This window comes from Meriones unguiculatus, chromosome X, assembly GCF_030254825.1.
Source record: "Meriones unguiculatus strain TT.TT164.6M chromosome X, Bangor_MerUng_6.1, whole genome shotgun sequence".
Taxonomy (NCBI): domain Eukaryota; kingdom Metazoa; phylum Chordata; class Mammalia; order Rodentia; family Muridae; genus Meriones; species Meriones unguiculatus.
Genome location: NC_083369.1, coordinates 36,850,139 through 36,869,287, shown reverse-complemented (window position 1 = coordinate 36,869,287; position 19,149 = coordinate 36,850,139). Strand labels below are relative to the sequence as shown.

General features: G+C 48.7%; 1 protein-coding gene and 1 non-coding gene across 8 annotated transcripts; both read left to right on the top strand.

Moving 5' to 3' along the window:
• The first annotated feature begins 116 nt into the window (after nucleotides 1–116).
• Maged2 (MAGE family member D2) lies at nucleotides 117–8,355 on the top strand. Of its 7 annotated transcripts, none has more exons than XM_060374310.1 (14): nucleotides 117–261; nucleotides 1,773–1,839; nucleotides 2,202–2,696; nucleotides 2,829–2,906; nucleotides 3,308–3,616; nucleotides 3,732–3,795; nucleotides 4,054–4,133; nucleotides 4,551–4,645; nucleotides 5,285–5,364; nucleotides 5,458–5,500; nucleotides 5,830–5,892; nucleotides 7,093–7,207; nucleotides 7,599–8,052; nucleotides 8,220–8,355. In XM_060374310.1, the coding sequence occupies exons 2-13, from the start codon at nucleotides 1,795–1,797 to the stop codon at nucleotides 8,043–8,045; spliced, it is 1,914 nt and encodes a 637-aa protein (XP_060230293.1). In that variant the 5' UTR covers nucleotides 117–261; nucleotides 1,773–1,794; the 3' UTR covers nucleotides 8,046–8,052; nucleotides 8,220–8,355. The 7 variants fall into 7 exon arrangements, with proteins under 7 accessions (XP_060230293.1, XP_060230296.1, XP_060230295.1 ...); XM_060374313.1 differs by lacking the exon at nucleotides 117–261 and adding an exon at nucleotides 276–335; XM_060374312.1 differs by lacking the exon at nucleotides 117–261 and adding an exon at nucleotides 803–890.
• LOC132650274 (small nucleolar RNA SNORA11) lies at nucleotides 6,832–6,958 on the top strand. Its single transcript, XR_009588644.1, has one exon. It is a non-coding gene; the product is annotated as a small nucleolar RNA SNORA11 (small nucleolar RNA).
• Nucleotides 8,356–19,149: the final 10,794 nt, after the last annotated feature.

The window sequence follows — 19,149 nt, the reverse complement described above, 5'->3', positions numbered from 1 at the left end:
TGAATCGTTTTCGTGGGGCCAGTTTGGGTTGGAAGGGCTTCAGACCGAGCCTGGTACAGTGGCATAAACACAGGCTTTGGCGTCAGACAGCATTGAGCAGGGCCCCACTGCCCCACCCCCGAGGAAGGGGGGCGGGGGTGCAGGGGTCTGCGGAAAGGGGTTGGGCTGGGCTGGGCTGTCTGCAGCTCTAGTCTAGGAAGCTGAGACTTCGAGAGGGACTGAGGAGCGAACACACGCATCCCAGACTCACTGGAGGACAAGGTGAGAGGACAAGACTGGGTTTTTTCGGGAGACCAGACAGTGGTTCTAATCTCCTGAAACCTACAGCTGGACAGGTGGGCAATTCTTATTTAACCTCTGTAGCTGGAGCAGAGGTGCTGCATTTAGTGTGGTGTGGGAATGAAGACGACGAAGAAAGTAGTAAGCTATATATGAACTGGACAGCAGAGACTAGCGGAGGTGCAGGGGAGAAAAGGGGGAACTGTGCATGTTGGGAGGAGAAGGAGGAATACAGGGAAATGTGAGGGGGAAGACGAGATCCACAGACAAGAATAGGTGATGCAGAGAAGGGTTAAGGAACATTTCCCGGGGGTGGGGGAGGGGAGAGGTGTGCATAGGTAATACAGAGGAAGATGTAAAGAATGTGAAGAGATTTTGTAGAGTAAATAGAAAATGCGATGGGAAATAGAGAGTCGGGAGTCAGGCAGAGGGAATAGGGAGGGGGTGGATAAGAAGTGTTGAGGGGGGAAGGGTAGACGGGCTGGGATGGAGGACCCCTAGGGAGGCGGAAAGGGGCGGGACCACTTCCGGCCTTTACTGGGGAGGGCAGTATCTGATTTTCGGAGGGGCTTGTAGAGAGTAGACGCACTCAGGAACTGTAGGAGGACGAGGTGAGCTATGGGCCCTAGCTTTCGATGAGAGCCAGATAAGGGTCGGCCCCACCCTCTGGGATCTGTAGAAAACCTGTCTTAAGAGCCAAATCTTACCGAATCCATCCAGCTAGGAAGGGAGGGGACTGGACCCCGTTTGCCTGGGCCCAAGATGGATGGAAGCACTAGTTCAATACCGAGTTGAGGAGGGGGTGTTACAGGGAAGGAGCCAAACCAATTTTGGTTTTACCGTTTGGAGGGGGCGTGTTAGGATAATGGGCGGGACCTGGAGGCTGTGTGAAACTGATAGGGTGGATGTGAGTAGGGGAGGGGCTGAGACCACCAGACACTGCGACAATTTGGAAGGAAGGCTTGTTGGGGAGGGGGCGGGGCCGAACAGCATTGCGGACTTGGAGAGGGGCGTGTGTAGGGGCTGGGTGCTGGACTGAGACCGTGGCTATTGCGCATGCGCTTTATGTATAGTTAGAAAGGGGCGTGTTGAGAAGGGCTGGCACAGAGACAGGGCCAGTTGCTGAATGCGCATGTGCACAGTGGACTTCAAAGAACAGGTTTGTACTGGGAAAGCAGGCGGGGTTGAAAGGGCGCTGCAGCAGACGCGCATGCGCACTCTAGCCCTGCGGCTGGGGGGGGTGCGCTGGGAAAAGGGGGCGGGGTCCTCAGAGCTGCCGCGCTGGCACATCTTCCTGGAGGAGGGGAGGGTGCGGCTGCAGAGAACTGAGACCTAGAGACTGAATTTCTGTATCTGAGAACCTACTGGTTGGGGCTCAGGAAGGGGCTGGACATTGGGGCCCTATAGAAGGTGAGGATCAGCTTCTAGGCAGAACAAGAGAGACGACGTTCAGCGGGCTCTCCACTTGACTCAGGCCTTCTCTTCAAACTCAGGTTTGCCAGGTGAACTTGAGACATGTCTGACACAAGCGAGAGTGGTGCAGATCCAGCTCGCTTTCAGGTAAGACCGATTTGTGCCCCCTCTTTCTTGCTGTTTTGCCTTTCCAGCCCCTTTTGCTGCTCCAAATCCTTGGAGCTTCTCCTTCCATCCTTGTCATTCTACACCCACTTCTCTGCCTGGGTGCATCCCCTCTCCCCAGTGAAGGGGAGACCAGGGGGGAAGGGAGAGAGGGTGGGCGGGCCCGTGTTCTGTCATTACTTTTTACTCAGGGGAAAGGGAGGCCTGTTTAGGCTGTGGTGGTCAAAGCACAGTGCAGGTAGGAGTCTTTACAGGTTAGAGAAACATAGCCTCAGAATTTGGGGACCATTTGCATCGTTGAGGGTGGAAAGAAGGTCAGTGAACTTCCCTGCTTCCCCTTGCAGGGCAAAGCGTCAAAAAAGGACAGCGGCTCCATGATGCAGGACCTGTTGACCGTGACCCAGAAGTTGGAGGTCTCAGAGACACCAAAGCCTGAAAAGGCACCGGAGGTCTCAGAGGCTGCAAAGGTTCCAGAAGCCACTGGGAACCCGAAGGCCACAGAGGTCTCAAAGGCTCCAGAGGCTCCTGAGGTAGCTGCCACCCAGGCCTCACCTCCCACACAGCTGACTGATACCCAGCAGGTTCTGGCAGCTGTAAACAAGAGTCCAGCCGCTGACACCAAGACGCAGAAGGCTGACCTGCAGGCTATGACAGTGCCTGCAGCCCAAACCAAAAACGCCAGCTGTGTTACTGACCCAAAGGGCAGTACAAAAGCTCCGGAGACTGAGGCTGCTGCCTCTAAGCCTGGGGCAGATGAACCAGAGCCTGAGGGTGCAGCTGTTCAGGTTCAGGAGAATCAGGATACTCGGCCCAAGGTCAAAGCCAAGAATACCCAAAAGGTAAGACCGCTGCCATAACTGTCCTTGCTTCCTCACATTCATCTTGTCATTTGGTTCATTTGTTTGGCCAACATTAAAAAGATTCCTGTATTCATGAAAGACAAAGGGACTACTAAGAGGAATGTGTTACAGTTCTTGTATCCACAGAGCTCTCAGGCTGGTGGGAAGATGAGGCAAGAATATACACAGTTGCAGTCTGAATGTGATAAGGTATATACTTACATAGTAGTTGTACATTGTAGGCCTTGAGATGGGTACAGTCACATGTGTAGTCCCATATCTGAAAATACTCCTTATGATAGAGAAGGAAACTGTTGTCCAGGGCTAGTCTAGGGTGGTAGAAGAAGAATCAGTGTTGGATGTAGGAAGATGAAAGGCCTCAGGCCTTACTTCTGACTTGTTCTGATCTAGTCAGGGAAGAAATTCCCAACTGTTAGACAGTGATAAAACCCATGACTCAGGATGGCTTAGTGTCCAGTGAAGCAAGGGCAGGGTTAGGGGATATATCCCAGAAGAGATGAGGTTGGGGGTGTTTCCTGGAAGAGACTGAGCTGGAAGAGAGAATCACTTACATCACTTGCTGATCTTGACTGTCCCCTTTTTGAATACAGGTGAAACACCTGGATGGGGAAGAAGATGGCAACAGTGATCAGAGTCAGGCTTCAGAAACCACGGGTGGTCGAAGGGTCTCAAAGGCCCTAATGGCCTCCATGGCCCGCAGAGCTTCAAGGGGACCTATAGCCTTCTGGGCCCGCAGGGCATCAAGGACTCGGTTGGCTGCTTGGGCTCGGAGAGCTTTGCTGTCCCTGAGGTCACCTAGAGCACGGAGAGGCAAGGCCCGAAGAAGAGCTGCCAAGCTGCAGTCATCCCAAGAACCTGAAGCACCCCCACCCAGAGATGTGGCTCTTTTACAGGGGAGGGTATGAACCCCATCCCCTACATCCCCATTTCCCACTGCCTTGCTTGACATCTGTTGTCTTTGGAGTTTTTCTGCGACTATATTTTTAGTCTTTTCACCATTTCCTTCTCTCCTAGGCAAATGATTTGGTGAAGTACCTGTTAGCTAAAGATCAGACAAAGATTCCCATCAGGCGCTCAGGTAGAGTCCTAAAAACACTTTCCCTTTTCTGAGCTCTGCCTTCTCTTATCTTTTCTCCAATGTACTGAGAACATTCTTCACTCTCCTCCTCCTCCTGTATCTTCTCCCAAAGTCTCCCAAGAGTGGTATCTCTACTGATAAGCCCCAAACCTGGTTATGCCACCGCCGGCATGGACAACAAAAGGGTCTACTGATTGAGCATGAGGGTCGCCTGGTATTCCTTACAGTATACATGCTTGCAACACTCTCCATTTGCAGATATGCTGAAGGACATCATCAAAGAATATACTGATGTATACCCTGAAATCATTGAACGAGCAGGCTATTCCTTGGAGAAGGTGAAGGGGCAGCCCGGGGGGGGGGAGTGGTGCTCCAGGGAAACTTTAAACAGAAGAAAGGTATATGACCATCTTCCTGGGGCGGGGGGAAAGCACAGAGACTAACTACATTACCATGAGCACATGGTGGCCTAGGGAGAGGCAGCCACTGACCACACAGCAAGTCAGTGGTGGAAACACAGCTAGTACTAACATTATGCAGCTGAGTTCTGACTTCTGTCTGCTGCTAGATACACTGTCAGAGTAGTGCAGATGTTCACCTCTATGTCTCCCTAAATTTTCACCGATTACAAAGATTCTATGAATTTCTCTGTCTCTTACACCCACACATACACAAATGCTTAGCTATAAGAGTAGCTACAGGATCCCCAGGAAGCTGAGTTTTATGGTTTTATAAGCTCTTCTCCCGTTTGACAGGTATTTGGAATCCAACTGAAAGAAATTGACAAGAGTGACCACTTGTACATTCTTCTCAGTACCTTAGAGCCCACTGATGCAGGCATACTGGGAACGTAAGCTGGGAATGTGCTAGGGTTGGGAGGGGCTTCTGCTTCCATCTATCCCTTTCTTCATATGCTCTTAGCAGCTCAGGAAAGAGGGCCTAAAAGGCTCTGTCCCAGCTCCTACACATGGCTGGATGCCTGTGGGCAGTAGTGGGGCCAGATCATGACTGACAGAAGGGTTTCAGAGCCTGGAGTGGGGAATTCCTGCTGTCAGGTTGGCTTTCTCTCCAACAAACTCCCAGGAAATCAGCCTATTGTTACTTGTGTCTTCTACGGAGTGCCTGGCCTGACTGTGGAAGGGCAGCTCTCAAAGGATGGAGGGATTTCTGGTGTGGACCATGATTCTTGAGAGCAGGAGTGTCACTAAGTTTCCATCAAGAACTCTCTCAGGAGCATTTGGGGCTGTGGGAGAGAAAGAAAAGACTCTGGTTGACTGCATGCCACATGGCCTCGGTTGACAGGCTTTCTTCCATGGATTAGGAGAACCTAATCCGAGGTAGGGGTAGCATGTGGTTTTCCATCTTACTGAGTGGAGTATCTAGGACCATAGAGTGTGCTGAATTTCACTGTATCTGAGGAATCTAAGAGAGGCTGACCTAATGAGTTATGTCTTGACCTATGGTTCACAGACAAACTTTTCTATCTTAGGACCAAGGACTCACCTAAGCTGGGTCTCCTCATGGTGCTTCTTAGCATCATCTTCATGAATGGAAATCGGTCCAGTGAGGGTAAGTGGCTGGGTGTGAAGTTGAATAGGTGCTGTTGTCTGAATTCAAAGTGCTCACTTTCTTTCTTTGTCTCCTTCTCGCTTCCTCTTGCAGCTGTCATCTGGGAGGTGCTGCGCAAGTTGGGGCTGCGCCCTGGGTATGATTGGGCTCTTTCAGCGCTTGCTGTCCGTGTTGTCTTTTGGCAAAAGAGGACGGTCCCAGAATTGCATCAGTCTGGTGGTCTAGTGGAGCAGTGGGTGGGAGGAGGAGGGATACTGGGCTGGGTAGTGGGCCCAGGGTTCTGACCTGTATGGATGTGGAAATGGCTCTTGTCTATGCTCACCCTCTCACCATCTCTTGAGCTTCTACAGAGGTGTCTCTGTGCTGTATCTCTCTTTTCTATCCTGGGCATGCTGCTGCCAGCAACTGGGAAATGTAAGAGATTTGATTATATTTATTTGCTTATTCAGCTTTCTGTGTTCTTAGGATACATCACTCACTCTTTGGGGACGTGAAAAAGCTCATCACTGATGAGTTTGTGAAGCAAAAGTAAGTGATTTTGGTTTACTTGCTGACGTGTTCCATGTGCTTTGTCTATTTTGATAATGGATGTGTTCTGGATATGTGTGTGTGGTCTGAAGCTGTGTGTGTGTGTGTATGCTAGTGGCAGGTGATTTCTGGGAGCAGTCACAGATTTTTGTTTCATATGTGACTTCTGAATAATTGAATAATTCTGTAAGAAAGGGGTTGCTGACAGCTTTGTACATGTGTAGAAAGAGTCGAGTTCGAGGCCAGTCTGGTGTACAGAATGAGTTCCAGAACATCCAGGGCTACACAGAGAAACCCCTCTCTCTCAAAAAGTTTCCATTAAAATGGCCTTGAGCACTACCCTTAGGCAACCCAGGACAATGCTGAGTACCGACTTGTGCATTTGATTTCATTTATATAACTGTATATTATTTACATTTACAGGTGAGGGATGTGCTCCCTATGAGGGGTGGTTGAGCATGGCCCACAAGTGATTTTAAGAAAAAAAAAAAGGACTAATTTGGGCTAGCCTGTGACTTTGTAAATAGGAGTCTACCTTGTATCACTTGGCATCAGAGAGGAATATGCAAGCACTCACACAGAGGAACGGGTGTGCTTAGGAGTATGAGTACACACACACACACACACACACACACGCATGCATGCACGCACACACAGAGAGAGAAAGAGAGAGAGAGAAACAGAGAAACAGAGACAGATTATAAAGAAAGAAATGGTCAATCAAGAATAGGGGTTCTCTTTCACACACACACACACACACACACACACACACACACACACACACACGGATGACCTTGAACTCCTGATCATCTAATTTCAGCCTCCAGGAAGCTGGAATTAAAGGCATGTGACATCATACCTGGCGAGTCTTTTTTTTTTTTTTTTTAAATAGTGGATCTTTCCAGAGCTTGGTTAGTCCTCTTTCCAAATCTTTGCAGTGTGGTGTGCTCAGAGCAGAGACCCTGAAGAGTGGCCTCTCTGTTTACAACACACCCAACAGAATCCTGGGCCCATTGTAACAAGGAGCACAACACTGTGCCCTCCTGTGAGCAAGTGCCCTACACATTTCTCTGCAGTTCTTCCACATGGCTTTAAGATCTGACCAGTAGGATAAGGCTGTGTTTGGGGGAAGGCCTATCTAGTCCATTCATGACTGGTCCACAGTTGACCTAGAAATAGACTTTGAATCTTTTTTTAAAGGTACTTGGACTACGCCAGAGTACCCAATAGCAATCCTCCTGAGTATGAATTCTTCTGGGGTCTACGATCTTACTATGAGACCAGCAAGATGAAAGTCCTCAAGTTTGCTTGTAAGGTAATTGGAGAACCATTTGTACTTGGCATATGAAGGTTATGCAGTGCCCTGTGATGGGGGATTCTATGCTTAGAGTGTCCTGAAGTTTATATATGGATACTTCAAAGGTTCTGAGTTATCAAATCCTGTGACACCCACAGTGCCTAGATCATTTAGTCCTTACAACTGGTGTGACATTGTTGTATTGCCTATGTGAAAGCAGCCTCAAAGAAGTTGGTGGGTGATATATCCAAATCATGGAGCCAGTTAAGTGGTGATGAAGGTATGGACTGGTTGTGGCAGGATTACTGTACAGTTAAATTACCTACAGCAGGTAGTATGCTGTCTTTGCAACAAAAGGTGCTGAATTCTCTGGTTGTGAACCTTTTAAGGGTTATTATTTCCATTTCAGGTACAAAAGAAGGATCCCAAGGAATGGGCAGCTCAGTACCGAGAGGCAATGGAAGCAGATTTGAAGGCTGCAGCTGAGGCTGCTGCTGAAGCGAAGGCGAGGGCTGAGATTAGAGCTCAGATGGGCATCGGGCTTGGCTCTGAGAATGCTGCTGGGCCCTGCAACTGGGACGAAGCTGATATTGGACCCTGGGCAAAGGCCCGGATCCAGACAGGAGTGGAAACTAAAGCCAAAGCCCAAGGAAGTGGTGGCACCAGTGCCAGTGCCAGTACCAGTACCAATGTTGGTACTGGTGGCAGTGCCAGTGGCAGTGCTGGTGCCAGTGGTGGCTTCAGTACCAGCTCCAACCTGACTGCCACTCTCACATTTGGGCTCTTCGCTGGCCTTAGTGGAGCTGGGGCCAGTACCAGCAGCAGCCCTGGTGCCTGTGGTTTCTCCTATAAGTGAGATGCAGGTATTTGTCATGGCGGCAGTGAGGCAGCTGGGGCTCATGGGGGTGGGCCGGGAATCAGACTGCTGGGTAGAGAGAAGCTTGGTGCTTGTACAAATACGCTGCTGTGATTTACTGTGTCCTGTTTGCTAGATATCAACTGACTGATTTTCCTTTACTTGTGTTTGCAGATATTGCTAATAACTCCAGCATCGTCTTCTCAAGCCAGGGTGCGCTCTCAGAAACGTACTCAACCCAGCACTCTAGGCAGCCACTATCAATCAATTGAAGTCGACACTCTGTATTAAATCAATTTGCCATTTCTGAGTTTCTTGCTTATTTGGTAGACTGTCACATTTTAAGAACCATTGGCAAAGTTTCCATCTTACTGGTTGGATTCCTGAGAATGATAAAATAGCACATCTCTCTGGAATAGGTCACGCACTGCTCTCCTGTAGGGTAGGTAGGCTTTCCGTGGGGGAGAGTCATGGGGATTGTAATTTCAGAAGACACTATTTCAAAAGAGCCTGACTCTCCTTTTTGAGAAGTGGGAGTGAAAGGTGTAAAGAAAAGTGAATGGTTAGAGAGACCCAAACAAAAGAAACATTTTCCCATGGAAGAAAAGTGTGACATGACCAGGTAGAAGCCAGTGTGTGTGTGTGTGTGGGGGGGAGGTGTTGAACACTGATCCATGCAGCCCAGTCCCTGAGAGGAGGAAAGGCCTGGATTGCTGCAAAGTCTGGGAGAATACACTATCCATACAGGACTTAAAGAGGAGAAGTCAAGTGTAGGAAGATCCTGATAGTGCAGAGAGCTCATGATTATGGCCAGGAAGGGCTGGAGACAGCCTGACTGGCATTCAAGGTATAGAACCAAGAAAACAAGTATTGGTTTAATTTGAGGTTTAGGTTGTATCCTTTGGGTTTAGAATAAGAACTCAGGACCAAGAGCAGTGAGTGTGACTAGATCTTGGCTACTGTGTTCTAGTGCCTGATTTAAACAGTACTTACAAAGATTGGTGGAAGGAACTGAATGATGGAACTTAGGCAGATGTGGAAAAAGATGTGAGGTGGACTAAGGACTAGTGTGGGGGGTCTGTGAGGAGGAGTCTTAAGTTCAGTGGGGTGCCAAATTGAATAAGTATCTTTGGTGGCTGTTGCATGTCTGACTGTATTCCAGGTGTTTAAGGGAAAGGTAGGGAGAGAACTTAATTCTCTGTCACAGTGGAGTGCTTATGTCTAAGAAGATGATGGCTTGGAAGGACAGGGTATTAATTGAGCTACCCATATGGGCATCTAATCACCTGTATAGAAACAAGAATGGGCATGGAGGGGAACACTGTGAGCCAAGAAACCCAAAGTTCTCTCCTGTGATTAAAGGTAGTTCCTGCCATTGCACACTGAGGAACATGGCACAAAGGCCACTGGAGATTGAGTTGAGTGTCTGTGGGTCTTCCCTCCTTTTTCTCTGGGAACAATCCATCACCATCTCTATGACAACATCATTCCTATGATAAACAGTCCCAGTGGCTGAGAAAGTCTAGTGGGCAATGAGGCTCTTGTAATGGCCACCTCTTCCACTCTATACAATTAAAAGCAACATTTACTGCTTAGAAAGTACTATTTAAGAAACAAAAACTCCAGCCAGAGAGGAGCCACTCTTAACTATGGCCATCAATTCAGACCTACTTCCACTTCTGGGGATGTCTTCACTAGAAGCAGGCCCTTCCATTTGGGTCATGGTCTCATCAAGAAGCTGGAGGTACCTAGGAATAGGCAGAGTCAGCTTTGGCAGCCTAGGAAGGAGTCACTGGGTACTGCACCAAAGGTTACCCCAATGGCAGGTGATGCCTCCGTAAAAAATAGGGACTGGGAGATAATGCTCAGGGACTGTGTGCCTAATATAAAACTGGACTGTAAAGTGCTTGATAGAGCTTAGAGTGAGACAATCATGAAGAATTCTGCCCTTGCTATGTGACCTCCATAGGCCACTGGTTTCTTACTTCTTGGGAAACTTAGGTGTGGGCTCTTTTCCAAGTTTTAGGCCTTGAAGGTAAGTGGGACAGGGAGAAAAAAGTCATTCCTGGCAAGTGGGTTGCAGCATGGAAGAGAATATAATGAAAAGACCTTGTCTCTGTCACTTTTATCAGCGTGGATGCCATTACTGTAACCAATGGGCACTGCAATTTTCAGGCCTTTAAGATATCATTGGTTAAATCCAAATAATTCTACATTATATCATGGATTTTCTTGTCTAGGAGTAGGAAGAGCCCTTTGAACAATTTCACCTTCTAAAACACTTGTAGATATTTTTGTCCAAATTGTTTCCTTTCCTTGAAATTTGTTTTCCATAAGTATACTATCGTGGTGCAACATAGTTAAGCTGCATGCATAAAAAAATTCAACCAACCAAACAACCAAAAAAAAAAAAAAAAAAAAACCAAAACAAACAAAAAAAACATGGCCTCCAATCCCAACTACTTAGGTGGGTGTAGGTTCAAGGGCTGCCTGGTTTGCAGAGTGAGTTCACAGCCAGCCTGGAGAAAGTACTGAGAGCCTGTCTTAAATAGTAAGTAAAAGAACAGAGGATGTAACTTGGTAGTAGAGTCCTTGCCTGCCATGATGCAGAAGGCTCTCGGTTCAATCCCCAGCATGCCATATTGCAATAGCATAATTATCACTCTTTTTTTTAATTGACAACAAGGTTAATAATGACTAGATAAAATGTTATAAGCTAAATGTTAAATGTGAAAGGCAACCCATCTGGAAATTATAACAACTATTGTTGTACTGGGGCAATTTGTACACTAGTTAATTGAACAAGCACTGAGCTGCCTGAAGAAAGCTGTTGGTGAGTTAATAGGACAAAAATATTCCCACACAGTCTGTTCTGAGAGAGCTGTTCGTTTACTGCTGAAAGTATCTGCATGCAAAGAAATCGGAACTATGCCTGGTACATTACATGTGCCTTTGAAGTATTTGATTCTGATATCAATATCACTATCATGTCTCCAAGTTTTCTCATTATTTTCTGGCCCTCTAGCCTGACTGAACATTGATTAGTGTTTTTCTTGAGGTTGCTTTCTGTTTGCTTTGTGTAAGTTCTTGAGACAGAATCTTAAGTAGCCCAGGCTTGCCTCAAACACACCTATGTAGCTTAGATTGCCCCTAAATTCCTGATACTTCTGCTTCTGAACTCTCCAAAGTGCTGGGATGACAGAGTACTTTCCGGATAAAGAGAGCAAGTAGATGCATGATTCCCAGAGGGATCGCTCCTCCCTGCATGCTTCTTAGCAGGGGCAGAACTAAGCTGGGCAGCAGCTCAACCTCCAGCTCCTCCTTATCAAGGTTCATCTACAAACCATATTCCTAGCTTCTTTTCTCCTGGAAGCTGGTTATCGGGTGTTCTGAACCAGGCCCTACCGGTGACTTAAGCAATGTAATGGACAGGTAGGTATTACAGAAAGCATGAGCCTTGTGTAAGTCACAAGCACTTTGGGGGCCCTACGCCAGGCCAATCCCATATGCACTACTACTCTTTGGTAATGGAGCATTGTCACTGCTTGCCATATTTATGTTTGATGGATCAGAGAATCAAATTGGTATATGTTGTCTATACTGTGTGGTCCCTTGGGGCTCCCTTATTAGGCATCTGAAATTGGTTAGGTAATTTTAAAGTTACATTCAAACAGAGGCTGTTTCTCTAAAGAACAGCTATATGATAAAGAGGGCATGAACTGTGTGAGCCTAGAGGAGCAGGGCACTTGCTTTCCTGTGTACAGGGTGTTATTAATCAAAGACAGTATATGCTAGGAACATCTGCACAAATACACACAGACAAAGATTTGTGTAATAGGTAAGAGTCAGCACTCAGTGTGCACTGGCAAAAGAAGCCCTTGCCCACTGTAAGGGAAAGAGTGATCTCATTAGCTCTTGTACAAGGTGCTCTCAGATATGTCCCTGTCCATCTCTGGCTTCAAACTCTGCCTGCAAGGTGCAAGAAGCATTCAATTCCTAGGCTTTGAGAACTACTTCAAATGTGAATGGAGGGTACCTTGATACACAGCAGGTGATGCTTAAGTGAGAACTATAGAGTTGAGAATAATAGGCCTTGAAACTAGGGGCTGTAGAGATAGCTTAGTGGATAAAGTGTTTGCTGTGTAAGCATGAGATCTGAAGTTAGCATTCTTGACATCCACATAAAAAACCTAATGGGTATGATAACTCATTTTAAACCCCAATGCTTACAAGAGACACACAGAGGATCCTCTGGGCAATCTAGCTGAATCGGTAAACTTTGGGTTCAGCAAAAGACCCTGGATCAGCAAATAAAGCAGACAGCCTTTGAGGAATACACATAACAATAACTTCTGGCCCCAATACACCTAAACACACATAAATGCACATAAATGCACATATCACACACACACACACACACACACACACACACACACACAGGAAAGAAACCAGGCCTGGTACACTGCTGATGAATGTGAAGGTTTGGGTTTGGTGTATACACACACACACACACACACACACACACACACACACACACACACATTTGTATGTATAGAAGACACTCATATGGACATGGCCAGCTGTCAAATGGCCATCCGTGAGAGGCATAGTCAGGGCAGGGCCAGCTCCAGCAGAGACTCCAGATAGGAAGGTGGGTGTCACGCTGTAGACTGATGTCTCAAGGGGTTTCTTTCTCTGCTTGAGAAAGTGGGATTGCTGAGAATGAAGTCAGATGATATCTCCAGGGGAGACTTCCAGTGTGGATGATACAGAAGGGTAGCAAAGACAGGGCTACAGAAGGCAGTCCAAATCTGAGGCATTTCCCACATATCCAGCAGGAGTACCGAGGTCAAGGAAGAAGGCTTGGTTTTCAGTCCTGCATCTGTTATCATATACTGCTCATGTGACCTGGGGCTGTTCTCCACTCCTCTGTGGTTCAGCTTCCTCATCCATAAACTATTGACAGTTATACCCGGTTTACACTGCTGATTTCATACAAGTGAGATAACACACATAGAAGCTGATTGTACCGTGGCTGTGCATAAGTGTCATAAGTGTCTGATAAAAAACAGTAAGGGCAATTAATGCCTTTCTGCTAAGTCATTTCCCACTTGTGCCACATGGAGGGCATTTTTTTTCAAGCAATATGTATGCTAACAATCTCAGGAAAAGAATCATATGCTGGGAAATGAGTACCTTTATGAAACCAGTACCTTGAATTTACAAGTTACTAAACTGGGCTGAGGACAAGGAAACTCATGGCACAGAGTAAACAACAGACCAGAATAGGGAGACATGTCCCCAAAGGCCAGTGACCCCTGGGATAAGGAGCAAGTAGGAAGGACTTCCTGAAGGACTAGATCTTTGAGCTGGAGCTGGGCCTTGGAAGGGAATGAAGGAAGCAAAACGGCAGTTAGGTGGGGGCAGTGTGACACTTTCATTTCAGTAGGGGACAATGTCAACACAGCAATGAGAAGAGGAATTCAGATTGAGGCCCTCTGGCCATCTATCTATGCACTTGATAGTTACCAGCAGACAGAGGGGCCAAAAAAGACATAAGAGTGGTCATGAACAAATGAGAATGATGAGGGGAGACATCAGGTAAGTCACTGTATGGAGCTCAAGAAGCAACCTGATTTGGGCAGGCATAGAGGATCATGCAACCAGTCTGGCAGAGCAGTAGGCATACAGGAGCTATCAATAGCTGTCCCAAACTGTAAACCACTTTTCCCACACCATGGGGACAACTTTCTCAGGAATCTCCAGGTTTAATGTGTCTTAAATTGATACCCAGCTAAGCTGGGAGACCACTAAACCAATTAAAATACTTCTCTGACGGTTGAGTGGATAGAAACAGGGAAATTATAGAACTCATATGGCTACACTTGCAGAGCTTTTCAGTACTAAGAGGGTCTGGCTGATAGGCATTATCCCAGACAGAAAGACAGTATGGTGCATGGGTTGGATACACACATACCCACAAACTGGGTTCCAAGGCCAAAATAACTTTGGCATAAGGTGCAATGATATGAGCAAGTCAGCACAGATATTTATTTCTTCTTGTTAATCTCTCAAATTGGGAATATAAGAGTTATGTTATTTGTTTCAGAGCTGAGGAAGGAGCCTAAGGCCTTGTTCATCCAAGGTGACCACTCTTTCATGCAGCTATAACCTAAGATTCACTGTAAGAAATAAGACCATCCCTCAGGCCACATGACTTGAAGCACCATCATGAATACTGGTGATGGTGTTAACAGTTCCCTTCATTTGACACTCATGAAGGTACAGGTGTGTGTACAAAAGCCTGTTTCCATGAGCCCGGTTTCAATCCCTAAATCAGCCTCCTATGATCTAGGGGCCACAGTCATCCCTGTGCTGTGGCTGTGGAGCCTAGAGCTCGAAACAAAGGGTACAAGTGGCCCAGGCCCACAGGGATCTCAGGGACCTGGGCCCATAGGCCAGCTGAACCTAGTGGCCGGCATGCTTAAGCCCCAAGCTATAAATGGCAGCTCCCTCCCCCTTCTCCTTAAAGGTTAAAACAGAGGATTGAAGTAGTCCTGTGGGGATAAAATAACAAAGAGCCCTGGAAGGAAGGAAGCCCAGGGAATGAATGTGAGCAGGCTCTGAGAGCATGGGAGCTCAGTTTGCCCCTAAGCTTCCTGACAGTTGTAGCAGGAAGGAGGGGGTAGCAGAATTCCCAAGCCTCCATTTTCTGGAGAGAAGGAGGCACTGAGACATGTTTAAATGGACACTTGTCTTGGACTAAAATTCCAGAGGAGTTGATCTTGCAGCCAGTTCAGCATATGTCCAAAACCCAAATCACCAGTGATTTCAGGAGACTCATTCACAGGCATGATTCTGAGTGGCAGGGGGAAGAGGGAGAAGAGAGGCCATGGGGTTGGGTCTCAGAAGTGAGCCCTGCTAACCAGCCCTGCCTCACAGCCGGAAGGAGAAGAGAGGAGCTGTGCCACCATGTCTGTCTCTGTCCTCACCACCCAATGCACAGGTCTCAGGAGGAGACTGAGGCCCAGGTGGAGCTGGGGCAAGAGAGTCCTCCAGAGACAGACCTTGGGTTGGGTGGGAAGAGAGGCAGGGTGAGGTTGTGAGTGAAGAACAGATTCTCTACCTCCTGGGCTGGGAGCTGAGGGAGGGCTGGGTCTGGCAGGCAGGATATGATGAATGGGACAGGGTAGGAGCTGGCCATGGGGCTTGTGTCAGGGCCAATGGGCAGCTGGAAGGGCAGATGGATCAGCTGGGAGTGGTAGGGATTCCACTTTTCATCCCCTTCACACATTGCTCCTCTTACTGTCCCCACCCATGGTTTTTCTCTGTGATGAACTCCATGCCACCTGGATGCCCATACAGGTGAGAGTGACCTCCCCCAACCACTGGAGACAGAGGGGAGAGACGTGTGTCCACATCACCGTCTCCCCAATACTGCAAGACCAGGCTGCCTTCTCCAGCTCAGGCATCATGACCAACTTCATCATCTACTATGATGCAGTCATGGAAGACATAACTAGAGATGTGCAGATACCTGGACCCTGGAGCAGCAGAGTTCTTGGGCACACAGTCACTCAGGCTAGGGTCATGCTTTAGGCTATAGGATCTGTCCCTCTGGGTGTTCCAGGAACATGTGAAAGCTCCCATCAGGGGACAAGGTATGTGGCTTTACTCCTTGGGAACCATGTACATGCCTAACAGAGACACCAAGCTGGAGGGCTTGATACAGGGCCTGAATGTAGCCACCTAGTTGACTCAGTCCCTACCCTGCTCTGAAGCAGCCTTTTTGCAAAGGAAGGTGTTGCTGCACATACTTTCTGTAACTCTCACACTGTCCTGTTGTCCTTGGCTTTCTCACTGTGCTTGGCTTCTGAACACTTGTTCCTCATCATGAGGCCCTTTACTGCACAGGACAGGTGTCAACTCTAAGCTTGAACACCCATGGAGAGAGTGGGGAGCCCCTGTTCTCCAGATAAGCACGGCAGCTCTGACCGGAGGCGTGCTTGTGAGGTTGGCCAAAGACTGTGATGTCAGCTCCCAGAAGGAAGTTCCTGCCTCCCTCCTCCTGCCCTGCATACAAACCCACCTTCTGAAAGGCCCCAGGTCACCAAGCACCTTTCTCCACCACTGCCTGAGCCAGTCCCACTGGGCACAGGAACATTGATTTGCTCAGGCTCACTGCTGCTCTGGGTATGACTCCCTCAAACTCCTCCACTTCTGAGCTCCTGCTCTGCACTCTAGTCTCCTGTAAACACCTTCCTATCTCCATCCTGCCACACCCCTGCAGCTCTCTCCAGCCTATACAGTGCTAGGAACAAGCCTGCTCCTTCATCCTCATCTTTACACCCCCCCCCATCAAAACCACTCAAGCCCAGGGCCCAACTCACTGCCCCTGCAAACTGGAAAGGGATTGGACTCAGCCCACAAACTCTCCCCCAGTTAGCTCCTGGATGTGAAGCAGACAGATACATATTGGCATCAGAGATCAAATAAACCCTCAGTGCTGCGCTGAGCAGTGTGTGTGTGTGTGTGTGTGTGTGTGTGTGTGTGTGTTGCCAGGCAAGGAGGCTGCAGACAGTCTGCCTGAGAAAGCTAGCATTTAAGCTCCTAAGACAGAAGTGAGTAGATCTTGCCTGGAATGAAGGGAGAGGCACAGTGCAGGCAGGGGTGGGGTGGAGTGCAGAGGAGCAGCATTTACAGAGTGACCCATGGCAGTCATGACTGTTGCAAAGAGGCAGGGTAGAAGGACTGCAGTAAGACAAGGAAGCTGAGAGTGAACAGTCCACACTGGAAATAAGGCTGCTGTGCAGTGAAGAGGAGAGGCAGACCTGGAAAGTCTGTAGCAGAGAAAAGCAATGGGGATAGGTGGCTACCTGGCAAGCAGGGCCAGGCTGGCTCTCAGATCTGATGGGGAGGGAGCCTGGTGATGCTGATGGTCTCCATTAGGAAAGCATAGCAAGGCTGCCGTTGGGGAGCAAAAATGTCGCTGGGCCTTCTAATTCAAAGCACTTGAGCTCTTTAATTCATATGTCCAGCTGAGGAAGGGAGGAGGGGTGTTATGGCTGGTGAAAGTGGTGCGGGGTCTACAGTGGTGACGAAGAGGTGGAACAGAAGGGAGGAAGCAAAGTCACCCAGAGGCAATGTGTGCATCCTGACAGCAGCTCAGAGTAGCTTTGGAATTCAGTAGCCCTCACCTTAGGTTCAGGAAACAATACCTAAATGTGTAGGGTCTGCTCAGAGCCACATAGCCCCACAGCTTCCTTCACTGACTGATACTCCCTTGAGCTTCCCCTGTGCATTCACTGACCTGGCAAACTTTGTACATGCTGTCTTGGCCCAGGAAGACCAAGAGACCCAGAGAAAGAGCTCTAAAGAGATTCCCTGTGATGGCAGGAGGAGACCTCAGGGTCTCAGAATCTCAGAGGGTACAAGCAGGAAATGCATCTGTGAGGCAGGATCTGCTGGGAGTGCAAAGGCATCGAGTTGCTTTGTGAACAAGCTTGTCCCAGCTACCTTTGGTGTTAGAAGCATGAATCTGGGGTGGGAGTAGCGTGTGCTTGTGCTAGCTGCCTTTGGTGTTAGAAGCATGAGTCTGGGGTGGGAGTAGCATGTGCTTGTGCTAGCTGCCTTTGGTGTTAGAAGCATGAGTCTGGGGTGGAAGTAGCATGTTCCCTGCTTTCCGTGGGAAAGAACTCTTGCACCTGCCCATGTCTTTAGCCTGGGATGCCCCCAGTGGGAAAGGAGCTGCTTAGAAATCTGAGGGCAATTGGGAGCAAGTGTCATTGGGTGCAAAGTTGTCCACATTCTAAAGAAGACCAGTATGATGCATTACTGGGAGAGCAACCTAGAGGGAAATAAGACAGTAGGTCTCCTACAGGGTCCGGTGCAAGTTGGTGTGGTCCTCAGAAGGAGGAAGCCACTCCTGGGCATGTGAACTCCCCTGAAGATCAAGCTGGGTTTACAAGCCTTTGTGACTTGGTGGCCTTCAGAGTGTTCCTGGGCTGAGGGCATAGCATGATTGACTGAGGGTGCTGTGGAGGCTGCTGGGCACTTTCTTGAACCCAGGCTATAGGATGATCACAAGACTGTTTAGAATGGGGTGAAGCATTGGTGGGCACACTTCCCTTTCCTAGGTACTCCAGGTACAAAGGATTCCCCAAGGATCTGCCATGGGTTGTCAGTGACAGGGTGGGTGAGTGATAGAAGCCTTGGGGAAATGGGACAGGGAGCCAGGATTGAGTGGGACAGGTCTCCCATGCCCTGTGAAGTAAGTCAGAGGCAGAGATGGAGAGAAGGTATTTCCTCTTCCCAGTCCTCTCTCCTCTGGAAAAGCAGGGAGCTAGCTCACAGTGTGGCTGAGGGCAGCCCGCAGCAAATACTGCCTTTCCTGGGCAGCCCTCAGGCCTCAAGCCTCAAGCTGCAAGCTCCCTGACAGTCCCTTTAGGCAGCCTAGGCCTCCCTGGCTGGAGATAACTCTGGTCCTGAGGGGCCTCCTGGCCCATCTCCTTCCCTTCCCTCCTCTGACCCAGCCCTCAGGCTCTGCAGAGGAATAGATGGAGGGTGGAACAGCAGCCAATCACAGCAGGACAACCCAAAGCATCTGCACCTGATGCTAACCAATGCCCTCTGCACAGGCAGCTCTGCTGGGCTCTGCTTCCTCCTCCCTCCCTGCTCTGCCCAGCAACAGCAGAAAGGGGGGTTTAGGAGGAGAAGGAGGCTCTGCAAGCTCCCAGCCCTTGGCAGCAATGAGCTGGGCCCCAGGCTCACTCTGTTGAGGGAGGTTAAAAACTGCTTTCCATTCCTGGAGCCCAGACACATGTCCCTGGGGATCCTTAGGCCTATGCAAGTCAGGCTGTCTCATGGACAGGAATTCACACATCACAGAGATGCTGACCCCTTGGGCCTGGGCCCCAATTTTGAGTCTATCACCCTGCTGCTCTGGGCAAGGCCTGGGATGAAGGTCTGATGAGCAGAGGTTCAGTTCTGGCGTGCTGAGCAAGGCTGAGCCAACAGACACAGCTAGGGAGAGTGAGCTGGCCTGGGAAGGAAAGAGAGGGGCGTTATGCAGGAGAGTAAGAGGAGCCTGATTCTTATTGGCGCT

What these genes read in the sequence shown, in the direction of transcription:
- Maged2 (XM_060374310.1), top strand. Translation starts at nt 1,795, where the DNA reads ATGTCTGACACAAGCGAGAGTGGTGCAGATCCAGCTCGCTTTCAG. An exon ending in GATGCAGGCATACTGGGAAC is followed by an intron (nt 4,646 to 5,284) that starts GTAAGCTGGGAA and finishes TTTCTATCTTAG; the next exon opens with GACCAAGGACTCACCTAAGC. An exon ending in AAGTTGGGGCTGCGCCCTGG is followed by an intron (nt 5,501 to 5,829) that starts GTATGATTGGGC and finishes CTGTGTTCTTAG; the next exon opens with GATACATCACTCACTCTTTG.